General features: G+C 40.5%; 2 protein-coding genes across 5 annotated transcripts; one reads left to right on the top strand and one right to left on the bottom strand.

Moving 5' to 3' along the window:
• The first annotated feature begins 911 nt into the window (after positions 1–911).
• Positions 912–13,315, top strand: impdh2 (IMP (inosine 5'-monophosphate) dehydrogenase 2). Of its 2 annotated transcripts, XM_018675109.2 has the most exons (15): positions 912–1,366; positions 3,053–3,101; positions 3,685–3,786; positions 3,896–3,970; positions 4,420–4,626; positions 4,898–4,985; positions 5,130–5,329; positions 5,826–5,916; positions 6,223–6,318; positions 7,374–7,445; positions 9,775–9,918; positions 10,227–10,371; positions 10,965–11,108; positions 12,606–12,689; positions 12,896–13,315. In XM_018675109.2, exons 1-15 carry the CDS (start codon positions 1,269–1,271, stop codon positions 12,915–12,917), a joined length of 1,617 nt encoding a protein of 538 aa, XP_018530625.1. In that variant the 5' UTR covers positions 912–1,268; the 3' UTR covers positions 12,918–13,315. The 2 variants fall into 2 exon arrangements, with proteins under 2 accessions (XP_018530625.1, XP_018530626.1); XM_018675110.2 differs by lacking the exon at positions 7,374–7,445.
• Positions 13,316–13,434: 119 nt separating this feature from the next.
• On the bottom strand, positions 13,435–23,655 carry LOC108882486 (PX domain-containing protein kinase-like protein). Of its 3 annotated transcripts, none has more exons than XM_051071085.1 (3): positions 22,794–23,655; positions 16,243–16,337; positions 13,435–14,650 (listed from the first exon to the last, which is right to left on the bottom strand). In XM_051071085.1, exons 1-2 carry the CDS (start codon positions 23,314–23,316, stop codon positions 16,258–16,260), a joined length of 603 nt encoding a protein of 200 aa, XP_050927042.1. In that variant the 5' UTR covers positions 23,317–23,655; the 3' UTR covers positions 13,435–14,650; positions 16,243–16,257. The 3 variants fall into 3 exon arrangements, with proteins under 3 accessions (XP_050927042.1, XP_050927041.1, XP_018530518.2); XM_051071084.1 differs by lacking the exon at positions 13,435–14,650 and adding an exon at positions 21,448–21,753 and having other exon boundaries at positions 22,794–23,653; XM_018675002.2 differs by lacking the exons at positions 13,435–14,650; positions 16,243–16,337 and adding an exon at positions 17,299–21,753 and having other exon boundaries at positions 22,794–23,652.
• Between the last annotated feature and the right edge of the window lie 650 nt (positions 23,656–24,305).

Below are 24,305 nucleotides of genomic sequence, written 5' to 3' on the forward strand. Positions count from 1 at the left end.
GGGCCCTGTGTCAAAATATAGTTTCTAAGACTCTCATTCTTTTAGTTTATACTGAGTATACTGCGTGACTAACACACAGAAAAAATTAAGCAAGGCTCTAGGCTGTTATTTCATTGCAGGATATCTGTAAGTCTTCAGTACGTAAAATAACAGAAAAAAAAGAGTAGCCCAAATTAACATATGTCTTGTTTTTTCAAAACCCAAAGATAATGAGTTTACTGTCACAGAAAAGCTGGTGGAGAAGCAGGTACCAGCAAATATTTGACATGGCTTTAAAAATGAAATTCACATAAAACCACTCAGTGGTTTAATCAGTTATCAAAATGTAATTGTTCAGTCAACTTAAGGTTAATTGTACTGGCTGGTTTCTGGTTGCCTAGCTGCCTGTCAAACTGATTAAACGTGCGGGGAAATAAACGAACGTGACATTTTTGCTCTAGGGACAAGTTATGACGTCAATCCTACCTTCACGAGGTTATATTGTTCAGTTTTTGTTGAAACAGTTTTAGAGAGGTGTTAAGTCAACTCTTTGGTCCTTGCGGAGACTCCACTTTGTGCTGCTGTATTGCAGTGTACAGAAAAGTGCTGCTATTATTTTGCCTCATTTATAGAAATGAGTGTATAACCAGTAAGTATCACACAATATAGTTCAGCAGCACGATAAATGACATGGTCCAAAATGATCATACAGTTTAATCAACACTTCTTCAAAACACTGACCAATATATCATGAAGGTAGGATTTATTGCGGGCCTGTTGTTTTAGCTTGGTGTACTTAATAAACGGATTGTGTATTATATTACAAATAAAATGTATAATAATGACATAAATGTTAGAATTAATATAATGATGTTATTACTGATAATAAACTGAGGGGGCGGGTCGGCCGGAAGTAACGTCAGTGTCGGAAACGCTGTCACACGGGAATATCGCACGTGTCAGAGCTGCAGCAAGAACATGAGCACCGAGCTCGCGCTGACAGAGCATGAATAAACGTGTACAGTGACACTTTCTGAAGCCGGTAACACGCTCACGCGGCAGGGATCATCTCGGCAGAGTTGCGCGGAGTAGAACTACGGTTGGACGGTTAAGTGGCCGAGAGGGAGAGCAACTCACACGGCGAGGGGAAAGAAAGTTCTCGGTGTCTGTTCCCGGGCCTGTGTGTGTCCTGTGTGTTTTAGTATCCACTCGTTGTCTCCACAGCACGTTAAGTTGGTTTATTATTAGTTCAGACTGAACAGAGGACCGGTGGGGGTTATCTGGACGTCATGGCGGACTACCTGATCAGCGGGCAGACCGGTTACGTCCCCGACGACGGGCTGACGGGACAGCAGCTCTTCAACGGCGGAGACGGGCTCACATACAAGTAAAGACACAACCATTCCCACTCCTCTACCCCGGGCTAACGGACTCTGACCCGGGAAACCACTTAACGAGAGTCTAGTGTATTTTAGTTTAGCATGCTAACAGTAGCAGTCTGGTATTTGCACATCAAACACAGGGTATAACTAAATGAATGAATGGTGGGATATTTGCTGGAAGCCTAAATGGCTCTGGAGCCAGTCAGAAAGTTTAATTATTGATTAATCGATCCATTATTTGTTCAAAGAAACATTTAGCCACTAGCCATGTAAAGGGAGAATCCCTAGTATGAGTAAAGCTCCAAAAGCACTCGATCCTACATTTCCCATAATGCAAACTCCAAAATCAGTAATCTGATTAGAAGTGGCATCTTAAATTGTTTTGTGTGTACTCTGTAATGCCCGCCCTTTGAAAAAAAAAAAAAAAAACAGAAGTTACATGGTTAATCCTCTGTGTTTGAATTATGAGGCCAAAGGTCATACAGTGCTCCTGTGTGTACATCACTAACTGGGTGATCACTGATGTTATTTATGGCTTAACTCACAGACAGTCTCTTTGTTTCACCTGAAGTAATTGGTGTAGAAAGTGAACACAGTGGTGTAGTTTGGATTACAGCCTCTTGGAAATGAGAGGGGACACATTCCTTCTGTAAATACACTGGTCCCAAATTTAGGGTCTGGCTTATGCATGCCTCGTTGTTATGCTGAACTGTGGGGTCCCAGCTATATTTAGAGCATCTGCATGGTAGTCCTCCACACAACAAAGCAGAGAATATTATTGCGATGTACTTATTTATTGTTGGCACCACTGTAAAATTTCTTGGCCTGACCAGCAGCCCAAAAATGTATTCAAGTTACAATGACATGGAATGGATGAAAGAGAGCTCCTCTTTATATTTTCAAAGCTGTAGCCAGCAAATGTTTGGTGCTGCGAGTTACTCTTTGTGTTTGTAACACAAAAATCCATCTTATTTTTCCCTGATGAATCTCAATAGCTATTTAATCTACTGCTGTTTCTGCGCTGATTTATGAGTAAGACAGTCCAGTGGTATCAGAGCAAACGTGTACTGAAGACCTTGTGACCCACTGAACCAGTGGTTTTATTGATTGGTTTGAATGCCGTTGATGGTGTATTAAAGTGCACTTGTTACAGTTAAATGGCTGACAGTCACTCATGTATCGTGTTGGAACATGCCCTCTTGTCTCTTTCTGGTCTTGCTGTCACATGGGCTTTAGCTGCAACTCTCACGCCACATGAATCGTCATGCCCTGCATTTCACAAATTCTCCATGGAAACATTTTACACCTGCACTCATACTGTAACGTGACACCCTCTGAAGGTTCCTGAGAAAGAAGTTGTGTTATGTCGTCACATTTTTTTCCTAGAATGTCTTCTTGGTTTTCTATATCTGAACATGCTCACAGACACGTGACCTACAAAAATGTGTTTTGTGAAGGGCACATTCACTCATTACATCCCAGGTCTGCTAATTGTATAGTGAAGCAGCCAGGACATTTTAATTCTTAGTTTTAGTATGAAGACAGCGCTAGGTTCCAGATTGAACCTGAATCATTCCTGTCTTCAGATTCTGATTGGCTGAGGCAGGTTGAAAACTGCTAGGATGGACAGGTCTTGTACAAACCCCCAATTTTTGCAGGTCTAACTTTTTTCTTTTTCTTCTCTCCTTCAGCGACTTTCTGATTCTGCCGGGTTACATCGACTTTACAGCAGATCAAGTGGTGAGTGGTGTTTGGGGATGAATATTTATTTACTGAGGCACAAAATCTGATTAACGCTGCTGTTGTGGTGTTAAACTAATCTGAATTTGGGATGATGTCCAAGGTGGGAGCACATGAGGTGAGAGGGAGGATTATCACAAATATTCCTGTCACAAATATTCACTGAAATTAAGGTCACAATACTCTCATAAGCCTGGGCAGTAAATTATGGCCCGTCAGAATTTATAGTTGATTCTGGTATTTTAACTTTAACGCGAGATTATTTCACTTTTTCTAAAAGCAGACACTGTAACATTTAATGACAAATTCTAAAATATTGTGTGACAATAACATAAAAAGAGAAGAGTCATAAAGTGACTCAGAACTGTGCGATACACAGAAGTATCTATTTTTTTCATTTAAATATTATTTTTTTCACAGGCGTTCAGTTCACTTGTCCCAGTCAGCCATGACACAAAAACCCTGAAACTGACGCAGCTAAATATTTACACTTGTGCTTTTCCTGTTGTGACAACACATCATCAAAGCGTCAGTAAGGAATTAAGGATATATTAAAAGGCATATTCCAATGTCTTTTATCCAGGACCTGACATCAGCACTCACCAAACAAATCACCATGAAGACCCCTCTCGTCTCCTCCCCCATGGACACCGTCACCGAGGCCAACATGGCCATCGCTATGGCAGTAAGTATGACACAGAAACACACGGTGTCCTAGTATCATTTGACTGTTTGTTGTTCCTGTCATCGTGTATGCATGCCACGACATACTCTGCTGTAATGTCTCCTCCCAGCTAACGGGTGGCATCGGCTTCATCCACCACAACTGCACTCCAGAGTTCCAGGCCAATGAAGTTCGCAAAGTCAAGGTAGTGATGATGACTCTCTGTGTGGTTTTGTTTTCTGTTCCTTCTTCCCTTCTTTACTCTTTCATTTCATTCATCTCATTTGTTATCTTTTTATTTGCTCTCTCTCTTTCTTCTCTGTACTGTTACCTTTCCTCTCTCTTCTCTTTCAGCCTCCCATCTTTCTCTTGTCAGTGTCCTGACATTTTTCCTGTTTTCAGTTTCATTATTGTTCTTCACTTTGTCTGTTAATCTTCATCTTCCTCTTCTCAAGTTATCTTCTCTTTTGTGCTTGTTTTGTCCTTTTAGTTACAGCACATTAGTTTGCATGTACCATAGAGCTGTATTTTTCCCTGCATCCTTTGCTCCACCGCTCTAGGCAGTGGTTTCTGTTTCTTATACACCACTGCTCCTTCTCCTGCTCCCGCCCCCAAATTCTTCCTTACACCTCCTTCCTCCCCTTCCTCCTCCAGCGTTACGAGCAGGGCTTCATCACAGACCCTGTGGTGATGAGCCCCAACGAACGCGTACGGGACGTCTTCCAGGCCAAGGCTCGCCACGGCTTTTGCGGCATCCCCATCACAGACAACGGCAAAATGGGTGGCAAGCTGGTGGGCATCATTTCTTCCAGAGACATCGACTTCCTGAAAGAGGAGGACCATGACCTGCCACTCAGCGAGGTGGGTGGAGTTTAGACATAGGAGTACTATGACATTTAAGGCTGGACGCAAACATTTCATTTTTGGAATGCAGGAGCTGACATTTCATAATGCAAATACTTTAATGGCAAACAGCAGATGAATTTTCTATTGAGGAATTTAAATTAGCTGCGATTAATACTTAATTTGATTCTTCTCAAAGAACTAACACGAGTAGTTTTCACATTCTTGGAGACCTTCCATTAAATGTGCATGCTGAATTTACTTTCTTTCTGTGTCACTTTCTTCACAGGTGATGACAAAGCGAGAGGATCTAGTGGTTGCCCCCGCTGGAGTGACACTGAAAGAAGCCAATGAAATCCTCCAGAGGAGTAAGAAAGGTGAGTAGAGCGTTAAATTTATTTCTCAAAAGAATTATTTATGACGTGCTTGATTTTTAAATCGTGAATTAAAAATATGACCCACTGTAAAACTGAAAATGTAAAACATCTGCATGTTTAACCTGTCTGATTCCCTCCCTGCAGGTAAACTACCCATAGTGAACGAAGAGGGATCGCTTGTTTCCATCATTGCCCGCACAGACCTGAAAAAGAACAGAGATTTCCCTCTGGCCTCCAAAGATTCTCGCAAACAGCTGCTGTGTGGCGCTGCCATCGGCACCCACAACGATGACAAGTACCGGCTGGATCTGTTGGTGCAGAGCGGGGTGGATGTGGTCGTATTGGTAAGGAGGACTTTAGTAGTTTAAGTTTTAGACAAGTAACATCTTAAGGTAATGAAGATGTTACTTGAACTTTTTGCACTGTTCTGTTCAGATCGATTTCAGACTGTGTGATGCAGAGTAGGCAGGGCCACCAAACAAATACACAAACAGGTTTTAAGAAGTCTCAAGGAATCAGTACTGGAAGTGTTGGTGAGAAAGAGACTGGAAGTGAGCTTGTTCACAGATTCACAGTCACTTGGGTGCAGGACAGACTAGGCATCAAAATCGTGATATGTCTGCACACTGTGAAATTTGCTTCCACCAAGTGTATTAATGAGAGAGGATCTTTTTGATACAGATTCATGAAAACCTTGATCTCTCAGCTGTGGGAGCAAATTTAATGGTGTGCAGAGTCCTTTGATTTTTGCCTAGCTTCACTACACTGGGCTGTGAGGTGAAGAAAGTGAAAGTAATGGTATGTTGAAGACCGTGACATGCGTTCCTTCTCTACCTCCAGGACTCGTCTCAGGGCAACTCAATCTTCCAGATCAACATGATCAAATATATCAAAGAAAAGTACCCACACCTACAGGTCATCGGAGGCAATGGTAACTGCACCTACACTTAACTACACAGCAACATGTGCACATTAATAATATTATTAATATTAATAAGGCAGGGTATTTTGATTGAGCCCAACTACCCATCCCAAGTAGAAATTGTAGAGCATTATAGAATAGTGTTTGTACATTTGCTCTTTTCAAACTGACCTGTTACTGATTTATCAAGTCTGTTCCGTGATGCCTCGGTGACTACTAACAATTGACTAAGTTGCAGCCTCTTGTTGATCATCCATGGTAATATGGTCATTATCCAGGCCTAAAAGTTTCTCTGTCTCCCCCTCTCTGTTGCAGTGGTGACTGCAGCTCAGGCTAAGAACCTCATCGATGCAGGGGTGGATGCACTGAGAGTGGGGATGGGCAGCGGCTCCATCTGCATCACACAGGAAGGTGAGCAACTGATGAACAAACTCAACACACACACACACACACACACACACACACACACACACACACACAGCACCACCACCAGCCTCACTAACTGCTCCCAACCACAAAGCAGCCAGTGTGAGGCCTCTGTGTGGTTACTGGATGTGCCAAAGGGGAAAGTAATAGAAGTAGAGAGCATAAGGCTAAGTGTCTGGTTTGCTTTGCTGATCCTAATGCCTGGGTCAGACGGCGCTGTATCAGCTTGATGATGGCAGAAAAAGTGTTGTGGGCTCAACAATTTGCTGTATTCTGTGTAGTGTGTCATAGTGCAAGAAAACTGACTTTGCAGGATGCCCAGATGAAAACATGAGCATTATTGACTTAGGTAGGAGATAGTTTGTTGACGTTCTTTGCGATGCTTTAGATGCAGCGGTTGTTGACATCTCTGATCTCAGAGGTCTCCGGCCTCTCGTGCGTGATTACCTCTGCGTGTCACGCAGGTTCTGAAAGAGGAAAAGCTGCGTCTAATTGGAGTTCATTGTGCAGTCTGAAATTTCTCTTGACCAGAAATGTAAGGCATTATGATCACATGATCTGATGTTGTGACCATTTGTAAAGACAAGCTGTATAGTCTGATCCGGGATTTAGAAACAAAGTTGTTGGTTAAATTATGCAGTTAGAGTTGTTGTGAGTCAGTTTACCAGCAAAGTTGGTAAGTTTTGAGTTTGAACTTGTTTAGGTGCAAAAACTGGGTTTGGATTTTGGATTCTAAATCACCATTAGGATAAAGTTTATTTTCCTGGCATAGTGAGGATGTTCTCTGGGCTTCTTGTTGTCTCTTCATTTCCCAAGATTCCTCTCAAATCACTAGCTGTTCTTCATTTTCTTTTGCTTATTGTTTTCTTCATTTTTGTCTCGTCCTCATCTTGTTGTTCTCCTACCTGCTTCCTCATCATATTTCTCAACCTTTCTCTCTGCTCTCTCCCTCTTCAATTCTCTCCCTGACCTCCCACCCTCATGTTTGTATGGTGTGTCTGTGTGTGTGTGTGTGTGTGTATATATGTGTCCATGTCCAGCTCCCCCCAGTGTTCCACCAGCAATAAAGCTCCACAGCCCCAAAATCCCAACCACTGTTACAGGATACTGCAGTAAGTTTCCCCACCCCCTCTTGCCTGAGCTGGGCTCCCATTGGCTCCACTATCACAGTGTGTGTGCCCCCCCCCAAACACACGCCTCTCACTTCACAGCCTGCTGCATTGATTGGTTAACAGCTTTGCTTCAGTAGAAGTAGTAGAGGTAGTGATAGTATTTTTTGTTTCCTTGTTTGTTTTTTGAGAGCTGGCTTCAGGTGTTTTGGGGTTTTGGGGTTTGCTTGTTCCCACGTTCTCACTAATCAACCTGAGTGGATGTTGCTCTTCCTCCACCCACTTTACTGATCCACTGGTCTCTAGTGATGTTGTCATCAGATTGAGACACTATACACTTGTATCTGGGTTGTCTATGGATACCACTGGTCAGATGGTGGTTGGTATAAAGCTTGGTTTCTACTTCTGTGTTGAATCGACACCAGAGGTGTGGCGTACCCACATACCCTACACTGTAGCCTGACACACACCTCACTAGAAATTTATCTACGTGTTGTAGCAACGCAGACCTGTGATTGGTCTGCTCGGTCGACTCATATATATCTCTCAGGGGCTAGACTCACACACCATCTCCTCCAACGTCTTTGCTCAACATTTATCAGCTAAAAAAACAACACGATCCTCTCAGCGTCAGTCGCCATTGTTTGAAGTACATGAAGAAAGTCAACACAGAGGCATAGAAACCCCACCGTCAGTCAGTGTGATATAATTGAAGAGCAACACTGATAAACCCGCGCACAAGTGTAAATGCTCACAGCGGTGTAGGCTATGACGACGGCTCTGCGTCAATCCTACACAGATGTCCAAACTCTCTGTGTACTGCTTCTGTGACAGTGACTGTGATTTACTAGATCCTCCAACCCCCACCCCCGACCCCCACCCCCACCCACCTCCAGCATCATATCAGTTGTAGGCCTCAGCTCTCATCACTTTCTAACACCTATTTCTAACATATGGCACTGGAATGAGCAAACAGCAGAGAGTGGCTCAGTTGTGTAGCTGGCAGCTACAGGGTCTGTTCAGCAGAGGTGGTAACGCTGGTGGGCTGGTTGGGACCAGGAGGACTTTTTTTTTTTTTTTCGGCTGACAGACTTAAATTATCATAATTAATTATTAAGGAGGAGGCCTGGATAAATGCATCTTTATTCAGCTGTTTGTACCATACTGTTAATGTCTGTGCCTCACCTTTTAATCATCAACATATTATGTTCAGTCTGCATACAGACATACTGTGGCATGCTTACACACATCTGTTATTGTTGCACCCATTCGGTGAGGTGATTTTTATTTTTACAGCTCTGTTGCTGTTTGTGTCAGATGTTTTTAATTACTCTGCATGGCTCATATTTTAAAATGAAAAAATAAAAAATAAAATTAGACCTGAACCAAACAGTTAGAAATATCATATGATCACGTGTTGAAGTTTGTGGTGTAATAACAGCAGGTTTCTCCCAAAAGAATTTAAAAGTAGCAGCGCTCGGGAAGGCTTAATCACATTTTGTTTGTATCTGCAGGGTATAATATCACATGATGTAAGTGTTCTATCACAACATTTCCTCTCTTAGATGCTGGAAATGAAAACTTGGCATGATGATCAGGTTTATTAGTTTGGTAAGTACCGTACAGCCCTGAGTTCAGAGGAAGCAAAACAAATCCAACGGTAAAAAAGGAATTGTGATGTTTCTCTTTGTTGGCATTTCATAAACCTGAGCATCAGTGTCCCTTACATGATGATGTGGAAGGCTGTTGGTTGAAATCTTAAAACATGTAACTGAAATCAGGTCAGTGGCAGTGTTGGCTTTATAGAGGCAGCATATATTATGTGAGAGAGATTTGGAGTCTCGGTGTGTTGTGGTATTTATCTGCTGATGTGACAAGTTTAACTTCCTCATTCTCACATTTCTTTAACAAACGTGACAACAAAAATGGACGTGTTCCCAGCCTGTCTGCTCATTCACTGTGTGTGATCGTTATTTATTTTTTATTAAACATCACCTCATGGTAGTCTCAACCATGCATGCCTGTCAACATTCAGTCCAATGCTTTGAGCTCATTTGGGAAGTTTTTGATGCAGGTTTATCAAATTATCAGTCAGTGGAGGATTCCTGGTTCCAGAGCTCATCTGTATTTATATAAAATTTCTGCTGTGCGAACAGTCTAAGTTAGAAAATGTTCCTGTAAACATTAGACAGTCGTATAACACAAGAACTGGCACTGGTACTGGCTTCTAGCTTCTAACTTCTTCAGCTTGTACACATTTTCTCACATCATTTAATCCTCCTCCATCTCTCTCTCTCCATCTCTCTCTCTCTCTCCTCTCACCCTCCATCAGTGTTGGCGTGTGGCAGACCCCAGGCCACAGCTGTCTACAAGGTATCAGAGTACGCCCGGCGCTTCGGTGTGCCCGTCATCGCTGATGGCGGCATCCAGACTGTGGGGCACATCGCCAAAGCCCTGGCACTGGGAGCATCCACAGGTAGGGCTAGATGTGTGTTTGAGGGTCAGTGTGCAAGATTTTATGATTAGAATATTCAGACATTTAATGAAAGTCAGAAATAATGAGGATTAGTTTTAGGATTTTTTTTTTTTTTTTTTTTTAAATCCATGATTACAGAGAGGATTATAACACCAACAGTAGATTTTTAGATTCAGATTATGGTGTTTACTACCTTCAGTATGAAACTAATTAAATACAAAAAAAAAAAGAAAACCCCAGTTGCTGTCATTAAGATCCAGTATTGTAACTTAAATTCCTTTTACAAACTTCTTTCTCTGTGCGTCCAGTGATGATGGGTTCTCTGCTGGCTGCCACCAGTGAAGCTCCTGGTGAATATTTCTTCTCCGATGGCATCAGGCTGAAGAAGTACCGCGGCATGGGCTCCTTGGATGCCATGGACAAAAACCTGGGCTCCCAGACCAGATACTTCAGGTACAGAAACAAACATAAACTGGTTTAACAGACTGTTAATAGTTTGGTAATGTCACCCCAGACTTTTACTGTCAATCTACAGTTAAATCAGAACAATGTGAGGGACTCACTCTTAACCCCAGAGAGAGGAGAAAATAAAATGGGGCTGCCCCCCCTCGTCCACACAGTACAGCTTAGTCCCATCACTTTACTTTTTAAGAGACGTTTCTTTGCCAGTTTTTCCCAGATGACACCACTTCCTCATTTGATTTTCAGTGGTTTTCTGACATTGCTAGTGGTGAAGAATCATGAGCCTACTAATAAAAGACAGACTGGCAGACAGTAATATTATTAAATACAGGTTTAATGTTTATTTGGGCTTAAAAGTAAATATCACAACACTGAAAAAAGTTAGAGGGTGTTCATAAAACAAACTGCTTTAATTTATTTGCCTTATTATGGATCAAATCTTAAACCACAAGGTGGCAGTACAGAGGCCGTAGAGGATCGTCTGCTTTAGATGTTTGTGAAAGTGACTACCCTTGAAAGTGTTCCTATGCCAAAAACCCACCACTCTCCTCACTTCTTTTTTTCCCCCCCCTTTCCCTTCACAGTGAGAGCGATAAGATTAAAGTTGCTCAGGGTGTTTCTGGAGCAGTGCAGGACAAAGGCTCCATCCATAAGTTTGTTCCTTACCTGCTGGCTGGCATTCAGCACTCCTGTCAGGACATTGGTTCCAAGAGCCTCACACAACTCAGGTAAAGGCACACAAATGCACAATTATCTGTCAGCCTGTGAAACAGTGTATTTAACTCATACATAATCAAAAGAAAATTATTGAGATGGAAACCAGTGTGCACAGAATAGTAATTTTTTTGTTGTTGTTTTTAAAGAATAAAAGTGGGAAATTAGAATTCTAATGCAATGCAGTACAAGCCTGATGAAAGCATAGACCAGGGGTCACCAACCTTTTTTAAACTGAGAGTTACTTCAAGAGTAATACGAGTAATACTTGTTTGATACTACTTGTTTAGCCCCAGAACATTACTTTTAATTTGGCAAATAACAGTAACAAAATGTACTCTTCATTAAGAAACTGAAATGATCTCATACAAAAGTTAAATCTTTTAAATCTTTCTCAAATTTGTCTATTTAAATGCATGTTCTTGATTAATTGATTAATGAACACATCAGAAAAGATAACAAGTCATTCCACTGTGTCAGCATCTTGCTGTGACACCTTGCTGGCAAAACAACACTATCGTTTCTATACTTCACCCATTTGTCTGTGTATGTCGGCAGCGACCGGCATATTTGGCAAAAAGTTATAACTCAAATCATGCTCCAGCCAACTCCAGAGGTCTCACCAGTCTCACCTTTTTCTCGTACTCCCTGTAACTCTCCTTCCCTTTTCTTTATGCATATTTTTGCCCGGCTTTTGTCTGGGAACCAGAGGTTTTAAAAATATTTTATCAGTTAACGTACTCACACCCACACTCATGACAGGCGGTGGGTGCCTTTCAACTATAATGCACAGGCACTTATGAAATGTTGACGTTGCAATGGTAAATAACGTAGATGGTTGCACAAAAATCACTGGCAAAACAACAATATCACAGGAGAATAATGTGAAATTGTATTTTGTTTTTATGTCAGTATTTTAACTGGCCTGAGCGGGCCAGTGGAATATGCAATCAACTGGCCTGGAGTCCTTAAATAGTGTGTCCAGACAGAGCTCCATGGTGACTGGTGCTATTTTTCCCTGTGGGCAATTCATGTGGTCCCTGCGGGCACCTGGTTGCCATGTTGGCTACCAAGGAAGACACAGTGTCCAGTTATTCCTCTCTGACATTAAAGCATTAAAGTGGCCTGTATTCTCTGTCCTGATCATAGACAGTCAGTCAATCAGATTTGTACAGAATCTAATCTATACATTGGTCTGACTGGCTGATGATCAGTCTGTGCAGGACACATATTTTACATTACTCACATCACTTTTTGAGACCAGTTATTAATCTGATCTGTACTTAGTAGTAATTAGAAAATATTAGCATGCTAACACACTGACCTGAGATAGTGAACACAATATATTTGCTCAACATAAACATGTTAACAGGTTGACATTAGTGAGCTCAAAGCAGATCCTCGTAGAGGTGTTAGCATGGCTGTAGGTTTGTAGTCTTGTTACTTGCCTATTGTTTGTGTCTCTCTATATTCTCTGCCTTGTGATTTGAGCCTTTCTTTCCTCCCTGCAGAGCCATGATGTACTCTGGAGATCTGAAATTTGAAAAAAGAACGACGTCAGCTCAGATGGAGGGTGGAGTCCACAGCCTGCACAGGTACAAACACACACACTCCTGTTTCTTCAATACAAATATACTCAATTAAGCAGATACAGCTTAGTTCTTTTGCTCCGTTTCATATTTCATTGTCTTAAACGTTCTTAGTTTCATGTCTCACCACAACCACACAAACCTTCAGTTAAACAGGAAACCTCAGGGAGCATCATGGATAGTTGTGTGATCTGTTCTTCTCTCTCCCACAGTTATGAGAAACGTCTGTTTTGAGAGGAAGCCGGCTGTTCAGCCTGCAGATGAGGAATCCTTCCAACAAACACTTTATGCAAACACACACACACTCAAACACACTACTTGCCAGATCCTCTTGTATTCATACACACAACTAACTTCTCTTACAAATTAGCCTCTAAAGATCTCACACACACACACTCCACTCTTCCAAGGATCCATCAGTCTTCCTGCCAGTGTCATCTATGCATTGTCTGTGTGTAGTGTAGCTGTTTGTGTGTGAAGGAGGGGAACTTAGCATTTATCAGTTGGTGCACGTGTGATTGACTCCTCCGATGCCTTTCATGTTGTATTAATATAAAATGTCTCTAGTACACTGGTGTGTTCATTTCAAGGCAAAAGTTGTCCAGTAATAAAGCTCATGTGTTTTTCCACAAGCTGCTGTTGTCTCATTTTTTTATCAACTATATAATTATAATGTGGGAAAGAAATTTTGAAGAATTGTAATGCATATATCTAGTAGTTTGACAGATTTTGCAGCATTACTGCTCCGGATGAAAAATTTCTACCGAGTTGATAATACACTGGCCGGACAGTTTATCAGCTGAAGCAAGTTCATGTGGCCGGATTCTAATGTTAGCCAAGAGGAGAAGCGTACTGCCAAGAGACGTGCTGCAGCTTGTGGCGTCTAATGAAGAAACCGTCACCTCAACAACCAAGAGATTTAGTTTCTGTTCATCTGATGTAGGAAACCAGGGGGAGAAAATCACTTCATTTAACGTGCAGTTTGTACAGAGAAGTGACTGCCATTCATGTATATTCTGAAGCAGAACTTGTATTTAATCCTGTTATAAAATCAGGCATTGATGAAATCCTGTAATACATATATTTGATAATTATTCTACAAGGCGGACTTGTATTAGCCCAAACCTACAAAAAGTATTAGGACATGTTTTCCTAGTCATAGTTTTGCTGGGGGAAAAATATATATATATATTTGGTACAAACAATGCTCTGTAACTAATTATAGGGATAACATTTGATATACAATTGCAAACACTGACAACCATTTAAAGCAAAGTAAATATTACCTAAATTATTGAAAACTTCTCCAGACTTGTTAAATTGTTTTCTTGACTTTAGAGAAATGTGATCTTTTTACATGTTCAGATGACCTGCTGTGTCCTGACTAAAAGACACACCAGGTTGCATCAGCAATTACTAGCTACACTTTAGTTTCTTTAAAGGAAATTATTATATTCTGTGAAATATACAGTTACTAAATTGTGTTTTTAAAAAAAGTCAATAAATGCACTAAATGCAGATTATTGTTGATCTGGTAAAACAAAGTATAAAGTTGAAGGAATGGAGTTTTCCTGGAAAAGCGAAAGTTACTACAAAAACTTAAATTCAAGCATTTCTAAATAAAAGTCTGCAACGTGGCATTTATATCAGTATTCACTAAAGGGAAGTAGAAGCAGAAGTTTGTTGCCAGCGTATTACTGCTAAACTGTTAATTACTCAAGTACATTCAAGGACAAAGCGTGGGAGTAATGCCCAGGCTTCCTCCATCAGAGAACAAGCAGACACCTTTCCTCCGCCTACCTTTCCGTCCTCCTGGGTGCTGAAGGTCCCCGGGGAGGATCAGATACTCTGCCAAATCCACCGGACTTTCCAGGCTGAAACCCAGACAGACTGATGAGACCTCCTCCAGTCACACTCTGTTGGCCACACCTGTCTCACCTCATCCATCATGTCTCCTGCAGACGTTTCTAATTAACACACAAGAAAGAGTCAATTTACAGGATGCAGTAAGCACAGCCGAGAGATCAGGGAATACTAGTACTGCCACCGTCACCAGTGCTGCTATTGTTACCATCATGGCAGATAATACTTGTACTACAACTACCACTGCTACCATCACTGCTGGTGCAGCTATTACTATTGCCATTTCTGGCACATTTACTATGCGTAAAAATCCTGTATGCTTTAATTCAGGGATTTGGTTGTGGTATTGAAGGAAGTCTAGATCTCTAGTTTAAGAAGTTAAGTCAAATCAAATTTGGTGAGACAATTTTCATAGTCACGTGGTTTACTTAGAACTCTGCATAGAAGGACTATACTTCAGCGTAAAGCAGGTCCTAACCAGCCATTGAAATATATTGTTGAAATACTGTTGAAGCAATGATCACATGTAAACTAGGTGTCTTTTCATTCTCACTTTTCATTCAGATTCATTCCATTTTAAACCCTAAACAACTAAATGACATTTAACATGCAAATCATTAAATTCAGAGCTTCCTGTGAACCACGACTGTTGCCACCTCCACTCTTTCTGCTGTCACCGTCACCACTGTGATCATGACTATTATGGTCAGTTCTGCTGTAGATGGATTACAAATGGGTGACTGACCAGAGCAGGACAGGGGCCCAAATGTTTTTTTTTATTTATTATTATTTATTTTTTGCTCCTGATCCTGTATTTGTTGATTTGATCCATCATATTACAGCTGCACGTCACACTGAGGCTACATTAACATTTAATTAACATACAATAATTATTACTGTTCAATCTAAATCAGAAACACAAAACCATGCTGCTTTAAAAAACATAGAAGCTACACCTGAGGCTTTCATTGATTCCTATCATTTGTATCATTTGTTCTGTTGTATTTACTGTGATATCTGTCTGGAGCGTCAGAGTGGATCTGTCTCTCTTCATCTCAACAATCTAAATACTGAATATCTGAATACTGAAGTTCAGCTGCAGTTTTTTTGCAAAAACAACTACACATTATGCCTCTGCATTTCATGTCTCTTTCTGGGTGTCTTGATGTTATGTGGGAGGGGGGGACTTTTATATGTCTGTGTACTACTACTACCATGACTACAACTATCACTATTCCTGCTTAGAACACCAAAAACTATTATTACTTCTACTACTAACATCTTAATGATAGTGACTGACATGCCACATATCTATAACCTGAATTAACATTAATTAGGTTTAAGACAATAAATTAGTAAGAAATTTAAAACATGTCTTTAAAAGTGACATAGTCTTAAGACTGTGGTGAAAATTTAGGTTTAGGTTTTTATGGATGACATCACAAAGTCACTACAGAGGTTTAAATTCCAGATCAAACACAAACTACTGGGAGATTTGAACCAAAACTGCATGAAGATTATCATAAGGCATTTCTATGAAATTTCCAGGAATGTTTTCTGGAGATAACTGTATGTAATGTAATATTTATAAATTACATAGTAAAATTTTCACACAAAGGTGAACAGCTGTGCAAATTACAGACAAACATCTTGAAAAATGCATGGTTAGAATTAACTAAGGTGTCAGTGCAATCACCTGTGGTCGTGAGTTTCACTTCAGGTCGGACGATCTGTCTGGTTCACAGGAAACTAAAGAGGTCAGGAGGCAGCGAGGAGCTTCAGTCACAGCGACTAAATAAAAAATTGAAAAAAGAACAAATAAAAAAAACAAAATAAAACAACTAAATTTACTTGCTTCCCTTTAGCACCATCAACCCAGCTACACAGATTTGGTTTTATTTGTCGAGACTGCTTCTGAGATTTCTACCTCCACCTCAATACAATGCAGGTGAAAGAATTTCATGTATGGTGCTCACAGTGTTAAATAAAACAAAACATTTTTTTCAAATTTACTTCCACATCTTTTCTCCAGAAGCTGTATCCCTGTTAATCTGAATAATCCACAGAACACACTGTCAACAGTGCTCATCAGGACGTTTTCCAGTGAAACCCTCCATACTAAAGTCTGTTTTGTAATTTGTTTCAGAAAGAGACTGTTGCTCTTGAATTCATATCACAAAACCTCAGCAGATAAAGACTGTTTGCACGGCTCATCTGAACATGTGGGTGAACTGTTTATAAAATGTAAATAAATTCAGATCTTTAAGTCAACCAGTGTGGACATGTAAAATGAGCAAAAGGCTGCACTGAGAAAAGAAACAGTGAATCGGTCAAGATGCACACACTGTATCAAATGTGTATATTTCAGTTAACACATTAATATTTCAGCCACGGAGATCAGTTGATACGATAAACTGATTTTATTTCACTTGTCTGGCCTTATATTATATTATAGCAAGACTATATAAATATCTGGATACCTCAAAATATATGAAAAAAATTGAATTCAGATTATACCTAATTATTATGCCATTTATATTCATCTAGAGTGTATCTGAAGTTAAGAGAGAGAGAGAGAGAGAGAGAGAGAGAGAGAGAGAGAGAGAGAGACAGTATAGCAGTTGTCTCTCTCCAGCTGGGAGGGAGTGGATAAAGGAAGGAAAGGAGGAGTTTGGTGTGATCAGGAGAAGTGAAAGTGAAATGAATCTCTAGAGTATTTAAAGAGGAAGTCTGGACTCCCTGAGCTGTTGGCAGACGGGACCAAAGACGGGGACACACTCCGCTCAGACATGTTGGTGAGCTGGAAAACTTTCAGACGCTGTATTGTAACACCTTTATCGCCACCGTGAGTAACTGACAAATGCCTTTTTGAACAGCTCCTCATGTACTTTCACTTTGCTCTCTTTCATTCTGTCAGCTTTGTTTCTGAGCGCCTGTCCTCACTCCACCTGTGTGTTTTTGTCCTTATTTGACCCCTTAACTTTTACTCTTTGTCCTCACATTTTACTCTTAAATAATCTTTAGTTTTATTGACTGTAAGGAATGTGTTTGTTCCATCATTCATGTCATTGTTGGAAAGCTAAAAGGTTTTCTAATCAGTGGTTAAAGTACAGAAGGCAAACTGAAAGCATGTTGAAGAGTTGTTTTATCTAAGTCCTCTCTCTTGCCTTGTTACTCTCATTATTTTCCAGGTTTATTTGAAGCTTTTAAGGATGTGAGAGTTTAAGGCAGCTTCAAATCAGGCTCTCAAACCTGTTTAAAACTCCACAGGAAGGAGTCCTACGATGTAAATCTCTTCCTTAAATTTTTTTTCAGCTCTCTCCTTCCTTTTATCGTTCTATCAGTTCTTCCTTGTCAGGGCTGACCTCTCTTGCCCCATCTCGCTTGCTTTCTTTTTCTCTTGGTCTCTCAAAAGATAAAACATAACAGGTTTTTCGAGATGGGGCATCAATACAAAGGAACTATTTACAAGTGTGGTGGTGTAATGGACAGTCAGAAACTGATGAGGCCTTAGTGACGGTATTTCAAAAACCTGACATGTTGAAGCAGCGGGTTGATTTAAAAAAATGTATTGGCTTCGTCAGTTGTTCTGCAGGAACAACTGATTTGTTTTTCTTTCAGATTCCTGGAGGAAGCTGTGAGGTTGTGACAGAAGTGTCACTGGCATTTTGCTGCCACTCCTCCTCACGCTGTGTTACAGCCAGATAGGGTTCAATGCTCCAAAGTAACCAGACTGTTGAATTCCCATAATGTGCTTTTACAATAAAATTTAAAGGGGTCTCAATGCTTAAAAAACCCAATATTTTCTTAAGATTAACCTAATCTCTCTGTTTCAAACATGGCCTGACCGTATTTACAGCTTGTCTACAGGCCTGTTGTTCAACTGTCTAATTTGCTTACATTTGTACCTCAAAAACATCTAATTTAAAACAGCATCAAATTAAAACTAATCTTTAAAAATAGGTTTTAAAAAACGATCTATAGTTTAAAACGCTCATTTCATTTTCAAACATCATCTTTCCTGTAAAAATCAGTTCAGTGTTAGTGTCAGGACATACAGTAACAGTAACTGCCTTTATCATTTTACAACATGCAATAAAGTTTGATCACAAGCAGTTTTTCTTTAAGCTATTGTCATTAGGCAACTGTGGTGGTTTGCCTTTAAAACTCTGCTTACACTGTAATTTTGTGGTTTCACTCAAGAGTTAGTTTTAAAGCATCAAGTTCCAGCTGAGTGGACGGATGAGTTTTAAATGGTCGTCTTGTTTTATGTTACACCACAACCCAGTGAACTCTGACTTTCCAGTTCTGCCTCTGCAACTGTTTGTGAAACTGAGTAAAAACAAAGTTGGTTTTCGATAAAACAGCTGAAAAGTGATAATAAATCATTTATAAGCTAAATTTAAAGAATGAATGAGGTGAAAGAATATTTTCTTAGAGCATCCAAATGCTCCAGTTATTTGGTAGTGAAATATGTCAAGTCCAGCAGCTGAACAAACACAGCTCAAAGTAAAATACTGTCTCTCAGCCAGTCAATTCAGATGTCTCAGACGTGGTTTCATTACTGTGTGTGAATCATTACTGGAATGTAAAATTAGATCACAACATCGCTGGAAAACAACAACAGAGCAAAGTGAGCCAGAGGATGCTGCTTTCCACCTCTAGTGAAATGACAATAACTCAATATGACCACAACATTTTGATTCAGTCTTTGGTTTCAAAATAAAAGTTTTAGGGTGCACACGTGATCTACTAGGTGGTAACCAGCACTTGTATTTTTTTCATTCACATTTTTTCAAATGCTGCGTCTAAAAAGAACTAATTGTTTGACTTTTTTCAAATTCTCTCTCAAGAATCTGTAAAAGTGGCCATAAACTTTTGATTGATTCGTCCCACTCATGTAATGTCACTTCGTTCATTTTTGTTGCTGCTTATAACCTGTTTCTTCCTCTTTTTAGCCGTACTTTCCAGACCAGACCTGAGTCCAGCCCTGAACCTTGTCTGGGTGGGTGGGATTGTAACGGAACCCATAATGCAGCTGTGATTCTGCGTTCCAGCTGGTTATGGGGTCCGTTTCCATCCCACAACACACAGGACATCCTAAGCAGATGGGCCGATGGCGAGTTCTTCTCCCTTCATCAGCGAGAAAACACGTGAGCGGCGCATCTTCCTTCCTACCACAAATTGTCACTTTTCAACTGCAAACTACTGCGTTCAAGTCAGTCTGAAAATGAATTAGTATTATTTCAGTTTAAAACTTGTTTTATTGTTCCTTTGAGGAAAAAAAACAACAACAATTAATTTAAAACAGTAGAACACTGGTAAACAGTATAGAACAGTAAAAAAGTATCTACAATATACAACTACACATCCCAGCTTACTGAACATCATGGACAAACCAAAACATATTTAGCTTATATGTAGTGTAACCATTCTGATTCATAACACCTTGTGCTAACTGCTCATGACTGGTCCTTTTAAGGTGGCATCGCAGTTTTGTTTCAGTGATATCAATACAGAAAATGAAACTAACACCATTATGGCAAAATCTAATGCTGCGTTGCCATTTTGAGAAGGGTATACTGGAGTGTAATGACTGACTTTTGGTTTGTTTGAAATTAGAGTCTGATGCACAAGGTGTTTTTCCTCAATGACACGTTTTCTCCCGGATTGCTGAAGACAGTAAACGCAACCGGGAATTTCGTGTCAGCCAAGAATGACACCTCGAACAGCGACTCAAGAGCTTACTGTTAATTATTTTATATTCTTACTTTAAGTGCACCACTACTTTTTTGTTCAATGCAACTGTACAGTATTTCTAAATGAGTATCTCTAATAAAGCTCAGAATTTTAAACTTCATCAGTTACAGTGTATATATTTTTTTACATTAACCATGACCTGTGGCATTATTAATAGACTATCACTGAAGAGCAGCTTCTGCATTACTACAGTGTTACAGTGGTGTATATACGACTGAAACATGATTTTTACATGTTTGACACAGCCATGCTTTCTCTAAATGCCAGCGTCATCACTGCCTATGTTGTGCAGTAACTGTCACTAGTTAAAGAAGTCACACTGTAGAATAGCTCCTCCGACGTATGAACGGTCCCAAAATGAAAGCAAATGCTTACTAAAGAGTTTCCAACAACAAAAGGCCAGAGCTGCCGGTGTGATTTGTTTGCTTCGCTGTTCACACCAACGCGCTCAGCTGAGGTGGGAGAAGAGGTACAGTAGATCCATCCATATGTCCATATGATACTACATATTATATTCTATATATATATATATAATGTTTGATATACATTTAGTATAAAGTCATCAATTCACAGCCTAGGCAACCAAAGAGCTTACACTTGTAAATGTTTTATGGCTGTCCAGTGGGATGGTGAATTTTAATTTTTAAATATTAAATAGTACACACTGCACATTTGTAGGACATTTAATTTAAATTTACTTTAAACAAATTGTTTTTAAAAGTGCTATGATGGCGCTGCAGTTGACTGTTACGGTGCAGTGTCTCTGCCCCTTTAAAATTAGTGTTCGATCATTGTTTCTGTGCAAATGTGTCTTTTCAACACTGCTGTCAGTTCACGATAGCATCTTCTGCTATGGTTGAGTCTATGAGTTGATTAAACAGATAAAAACAAGAGCAGTGAATCAGAGCAGAGTATGAGGATCTGTGGTGTGAGCACGGCCTGGTTTTAACCTGAATCTGTATTAGCTGCAGGCGCCCAGAGTTGAGGTTAAAGGCGAGATGATCTCAGTGGGTTATTTTTAAATACAGTAAAAATAAAAGTAACGGAAGTGGGGGGCTCAGGCACTAGTCAGCTGGTGGAGGAGAGAGTCAGAAGTGTTCCCTACATCTAAATAACCCTGTCGTATGCTGTCGTCACTCACTCGGGGAGGAGCACAGTCAGCGGCCCGAAGGCGCTGAAGACGAAGGGAACCTAGAGAGTATCCTGTCCACGAGTTCAAGGTGTCTCTCGTGGCTTTCCCGACTGATCCGTTCGTGCATGGCTACAAGCTGATTCATTAGAGTGTTCTGCATTTCCCTCTCATGGTCCATTAGCCTCTGCAGCCGGGCATCCTCCTGCGCCTGCATGGCGGCGTCCATCTCTTTGAGCTGGGCGACTGTTGCCGACACCAAAGTGGAGACTTGCTCCATCACTGTTGTTTTTCTTTTCTTCGATGGAACGGTGTGTGCTGGAAAACCAGAGACACGATGCAGCTCGTCAGTCACAGGACACTGACATGTTTTTATTGCTTGGTCTCTGTGCTGCCACATATTGGACTTGAAATAAAGCTATGACTATGAGCCTGATGTGCTGACTTTCAGTTGTAAGGGTGTTCACACACATCATAGTCATTTCCTCTTTTCAAATCCAATGTGCTGGAGTAGAGTCACCGCCAGCAACACTAAAGCTTTTGTCCTTATAAAACACAATATGGACACACTATATGCACAATACTGTGATACAGATTTAAACCTCCAGTCGATTAATGTGCATGCTTGGACTTTCGACTGGAAGCACAAGGTTATGTGTCGTAGAAACACAGAAACATTCTTCCATTTTGCTCCACTGATGGTCAGTTTGATGGTCATTACATATCAGCGAGGATAGAGAACGTGAGATATACTTAAGAGACATGCTGCTGCCTCTAGTCTTTAAAGACCATTATTGAGAACTTATACAAAACAAACCGTAGAACGTAATTCTAAATGTCACGTTTTCAACAAGGCATAGCGACATATGCTTCCTCATTCTGTGGCTGCAGCAGTGCAGCGACCAAAGCTTGCATCTTTACTGGTCAACATGGACACTCACAACATCGGCCCATCACAAGCTCTGTGTGTGCATGAAGATAGTAAACTTGGAAAGGCGTCCCTCGCTGTGGTTGCGTAGTGATAGCTGGTTCAATTTTCAGTCTGGTTTTAAATTCGATAATCTGTCCATAAAATCTTAGAGGATCATTTATCTTCTCCCACTGTTTTATTTACAGAGCGATGTACAAAATGTTTGGCTAAATGCCAAAAATGTCTCCCATTTTACAAAACTGAAACTACAATTCTTTGACTGCCAGTCTTTGAGATGAATTTCTATCTATCTGCAACTTTTGTTACTTAAAACTGACTTCAGAATTTGCACTCTCTATGTAGATTTCAGTGCTGTCAAACTCAGGACACAGTCCCCTGCAGGTCATCTAGGTATCTTTTCCTTTATAACAGGAACACATGTACTTACTTGTGTTATTAGCGAGCAGCTGTTCTGGTGGGCTGTACTGGTCCTCGTCGTCCTCTGCCTCCACTGGACCCAGATGTTTGTCAACTTCGTCCCAGAGGCCGACTACAACCTCCTGATGCTCCTCGCTGAGGACAGGGGGCGGCGGCGGAGGAGGAGTGGGTGGCGGCGGCGGCGGTGGTGAAGATGCGAGCGGGGGTGTGGGACTCCGTTGACGTTTGACCACGGGGTTCGCCACGGGGGCATTCCCGAAAACCCTGTGGCACTGCTCGTAAAACGGCCAGTCGACGCGGTTGCTCCCACAGCGGGTCTTCTGCTGGTGGTACTTGAGATACTGCTTCCTCAGCGCCTTCAGTTTGCTGATCACCTGCATGTGTGACCTGTACACCCCCCTCTCCGCCAGCAGTTTGGTCATCCTGTTGTAAACTACAGAGTCCTTCACCGTGCCCGTGATCTGGTGACGGATCGCCTCCGACCCCCGGATGGTCAGAAGTTCTTTGATTTCGTTCTCCTGCCAGTTGTGCATCTTTTCTCTTGCAGAAAACGCTGCAGCAGAAACGTCTCAACTTACTACAAAGACCTCCCTTGTATATTTGCGCCCTTTACGTCACATTTCTGAGCCGGAAGAAGACATTTCTGAGCCGGAAGAGCTAATATCAAACAAGGCTAAGGAAGAACATTTCAAAATTTTACCCTGCTGTCTTATTGCCATATCTACATACATTAGTATTTTCTGATCGCTTTGTAAACATAATTTAAAAACTAATCGATTAATTGAATCACTGCACCTCCAATCTGGGATTATCTTGAGTGTTCAGTTTTTTTAAATAAAGATATAAGTGGGTCTTGGGTTGTGTTTATTGAGTTATTGATGAATTATCATTGTTTTCCACATGTCTTCTTTTTAAAAAAATGTAATTATTTATTTTGTGTTATTTTAATCTCTGTACCTTTGCTGTCTTTCTGCTGCCTTGTTTTTCTGTTTGTTGGGAAAATAAATAGAAGTCAAAGTAACAACAACAACAATAATAATCATAATAATTTTTCTTTTTGTTTTTGTTCGACTTTTACTTTTGATCAATTTCATTTTTAACCAATACATATATAATTTACCCAACTACACAGACTAATGCGGAGAGTAAACGAAATGGGGGAAAAAATCTTTAAATTGAAATTATTTATTTACTCTCTCTCTCTCTCTCTCTCTATATATATATATATATATATATATATATCTTAATGTGGAGATGTTTTTCAAAGGTCATAGGCCGGTACAGAACAGACTGAGCCATCTGTACAGGATAACAGGACATTAACAATTCTACCTAGAAATGAAATCTTTGTCCTGTCATTGCTCACTAGAGCTGTGGTTTCTGATTTTGGATTTGTGTTTTATAGCAAAGAAAAACTCAGAGGGAAAGACTGGACCATCTGATGCAAAAGGCCATTTTGCACCAGTCTTTCGTTGGATCACTTGCAGATAGTGTATACTCACTCACAGAAATATTTGTTTAG

Source organism: Lates calcarifer, linkage group LG6, assembly GCF_001640805.2.
Source record: "Lates calcarifer isolate ASB-BC8 linkage group LG6, TLL_Latcal_v3, whole genome shotgun sequence".
Classification (NCBI taxonomy): Eukaryota; Metazoa; Chordata; class Actinopteri; family Centropomidae; genus Lates; species Lates calcarifer.

What these genes read in the sequence shown, in the direction of transcription:
- LOC108882486 (XM_051071084.1), bottom strand. Translation starts at nt 23,316, where the DNA reads ATGCACAACTGGCAGGAGAACGAAATCAAAGAACTTCTGACCATCCGG. An exon ending in GCTGCTCGCTAATAACACAA is followed by an intron (nt 21,754 to 22,793) that starts GTAAGTACATGT and finishes CTGGTTTTCCAG; the next exon opens with CACACACCGTTCCATCGAAG.
- impdh2 (XM_018675109.2), top strand. Translation starts at nt 1,269, where the DNA reads ATGGCGGACTACCTGATCAGCGGGCAGACCGGTTACGTCCCCGACGAC. An exon ending in ATGAAGTTCGCAAAGTCAAG is followed by an intron (nt 3,971 to 4,419) that starts GTAGTGATGATG and finishes TTCCTCCTCCAG; the next exon opens with CGTTACGAGCAGGGCTTCAT. An exon ending in CATCTGCATCACACAGGAAG is followed by an intron (nt 6,319 to 7,373) that starts GTGAGCAACTGA and finishes GTCCATGTCCAG; the next exon opens with CTCCCCCCAGTGTTCCACCA.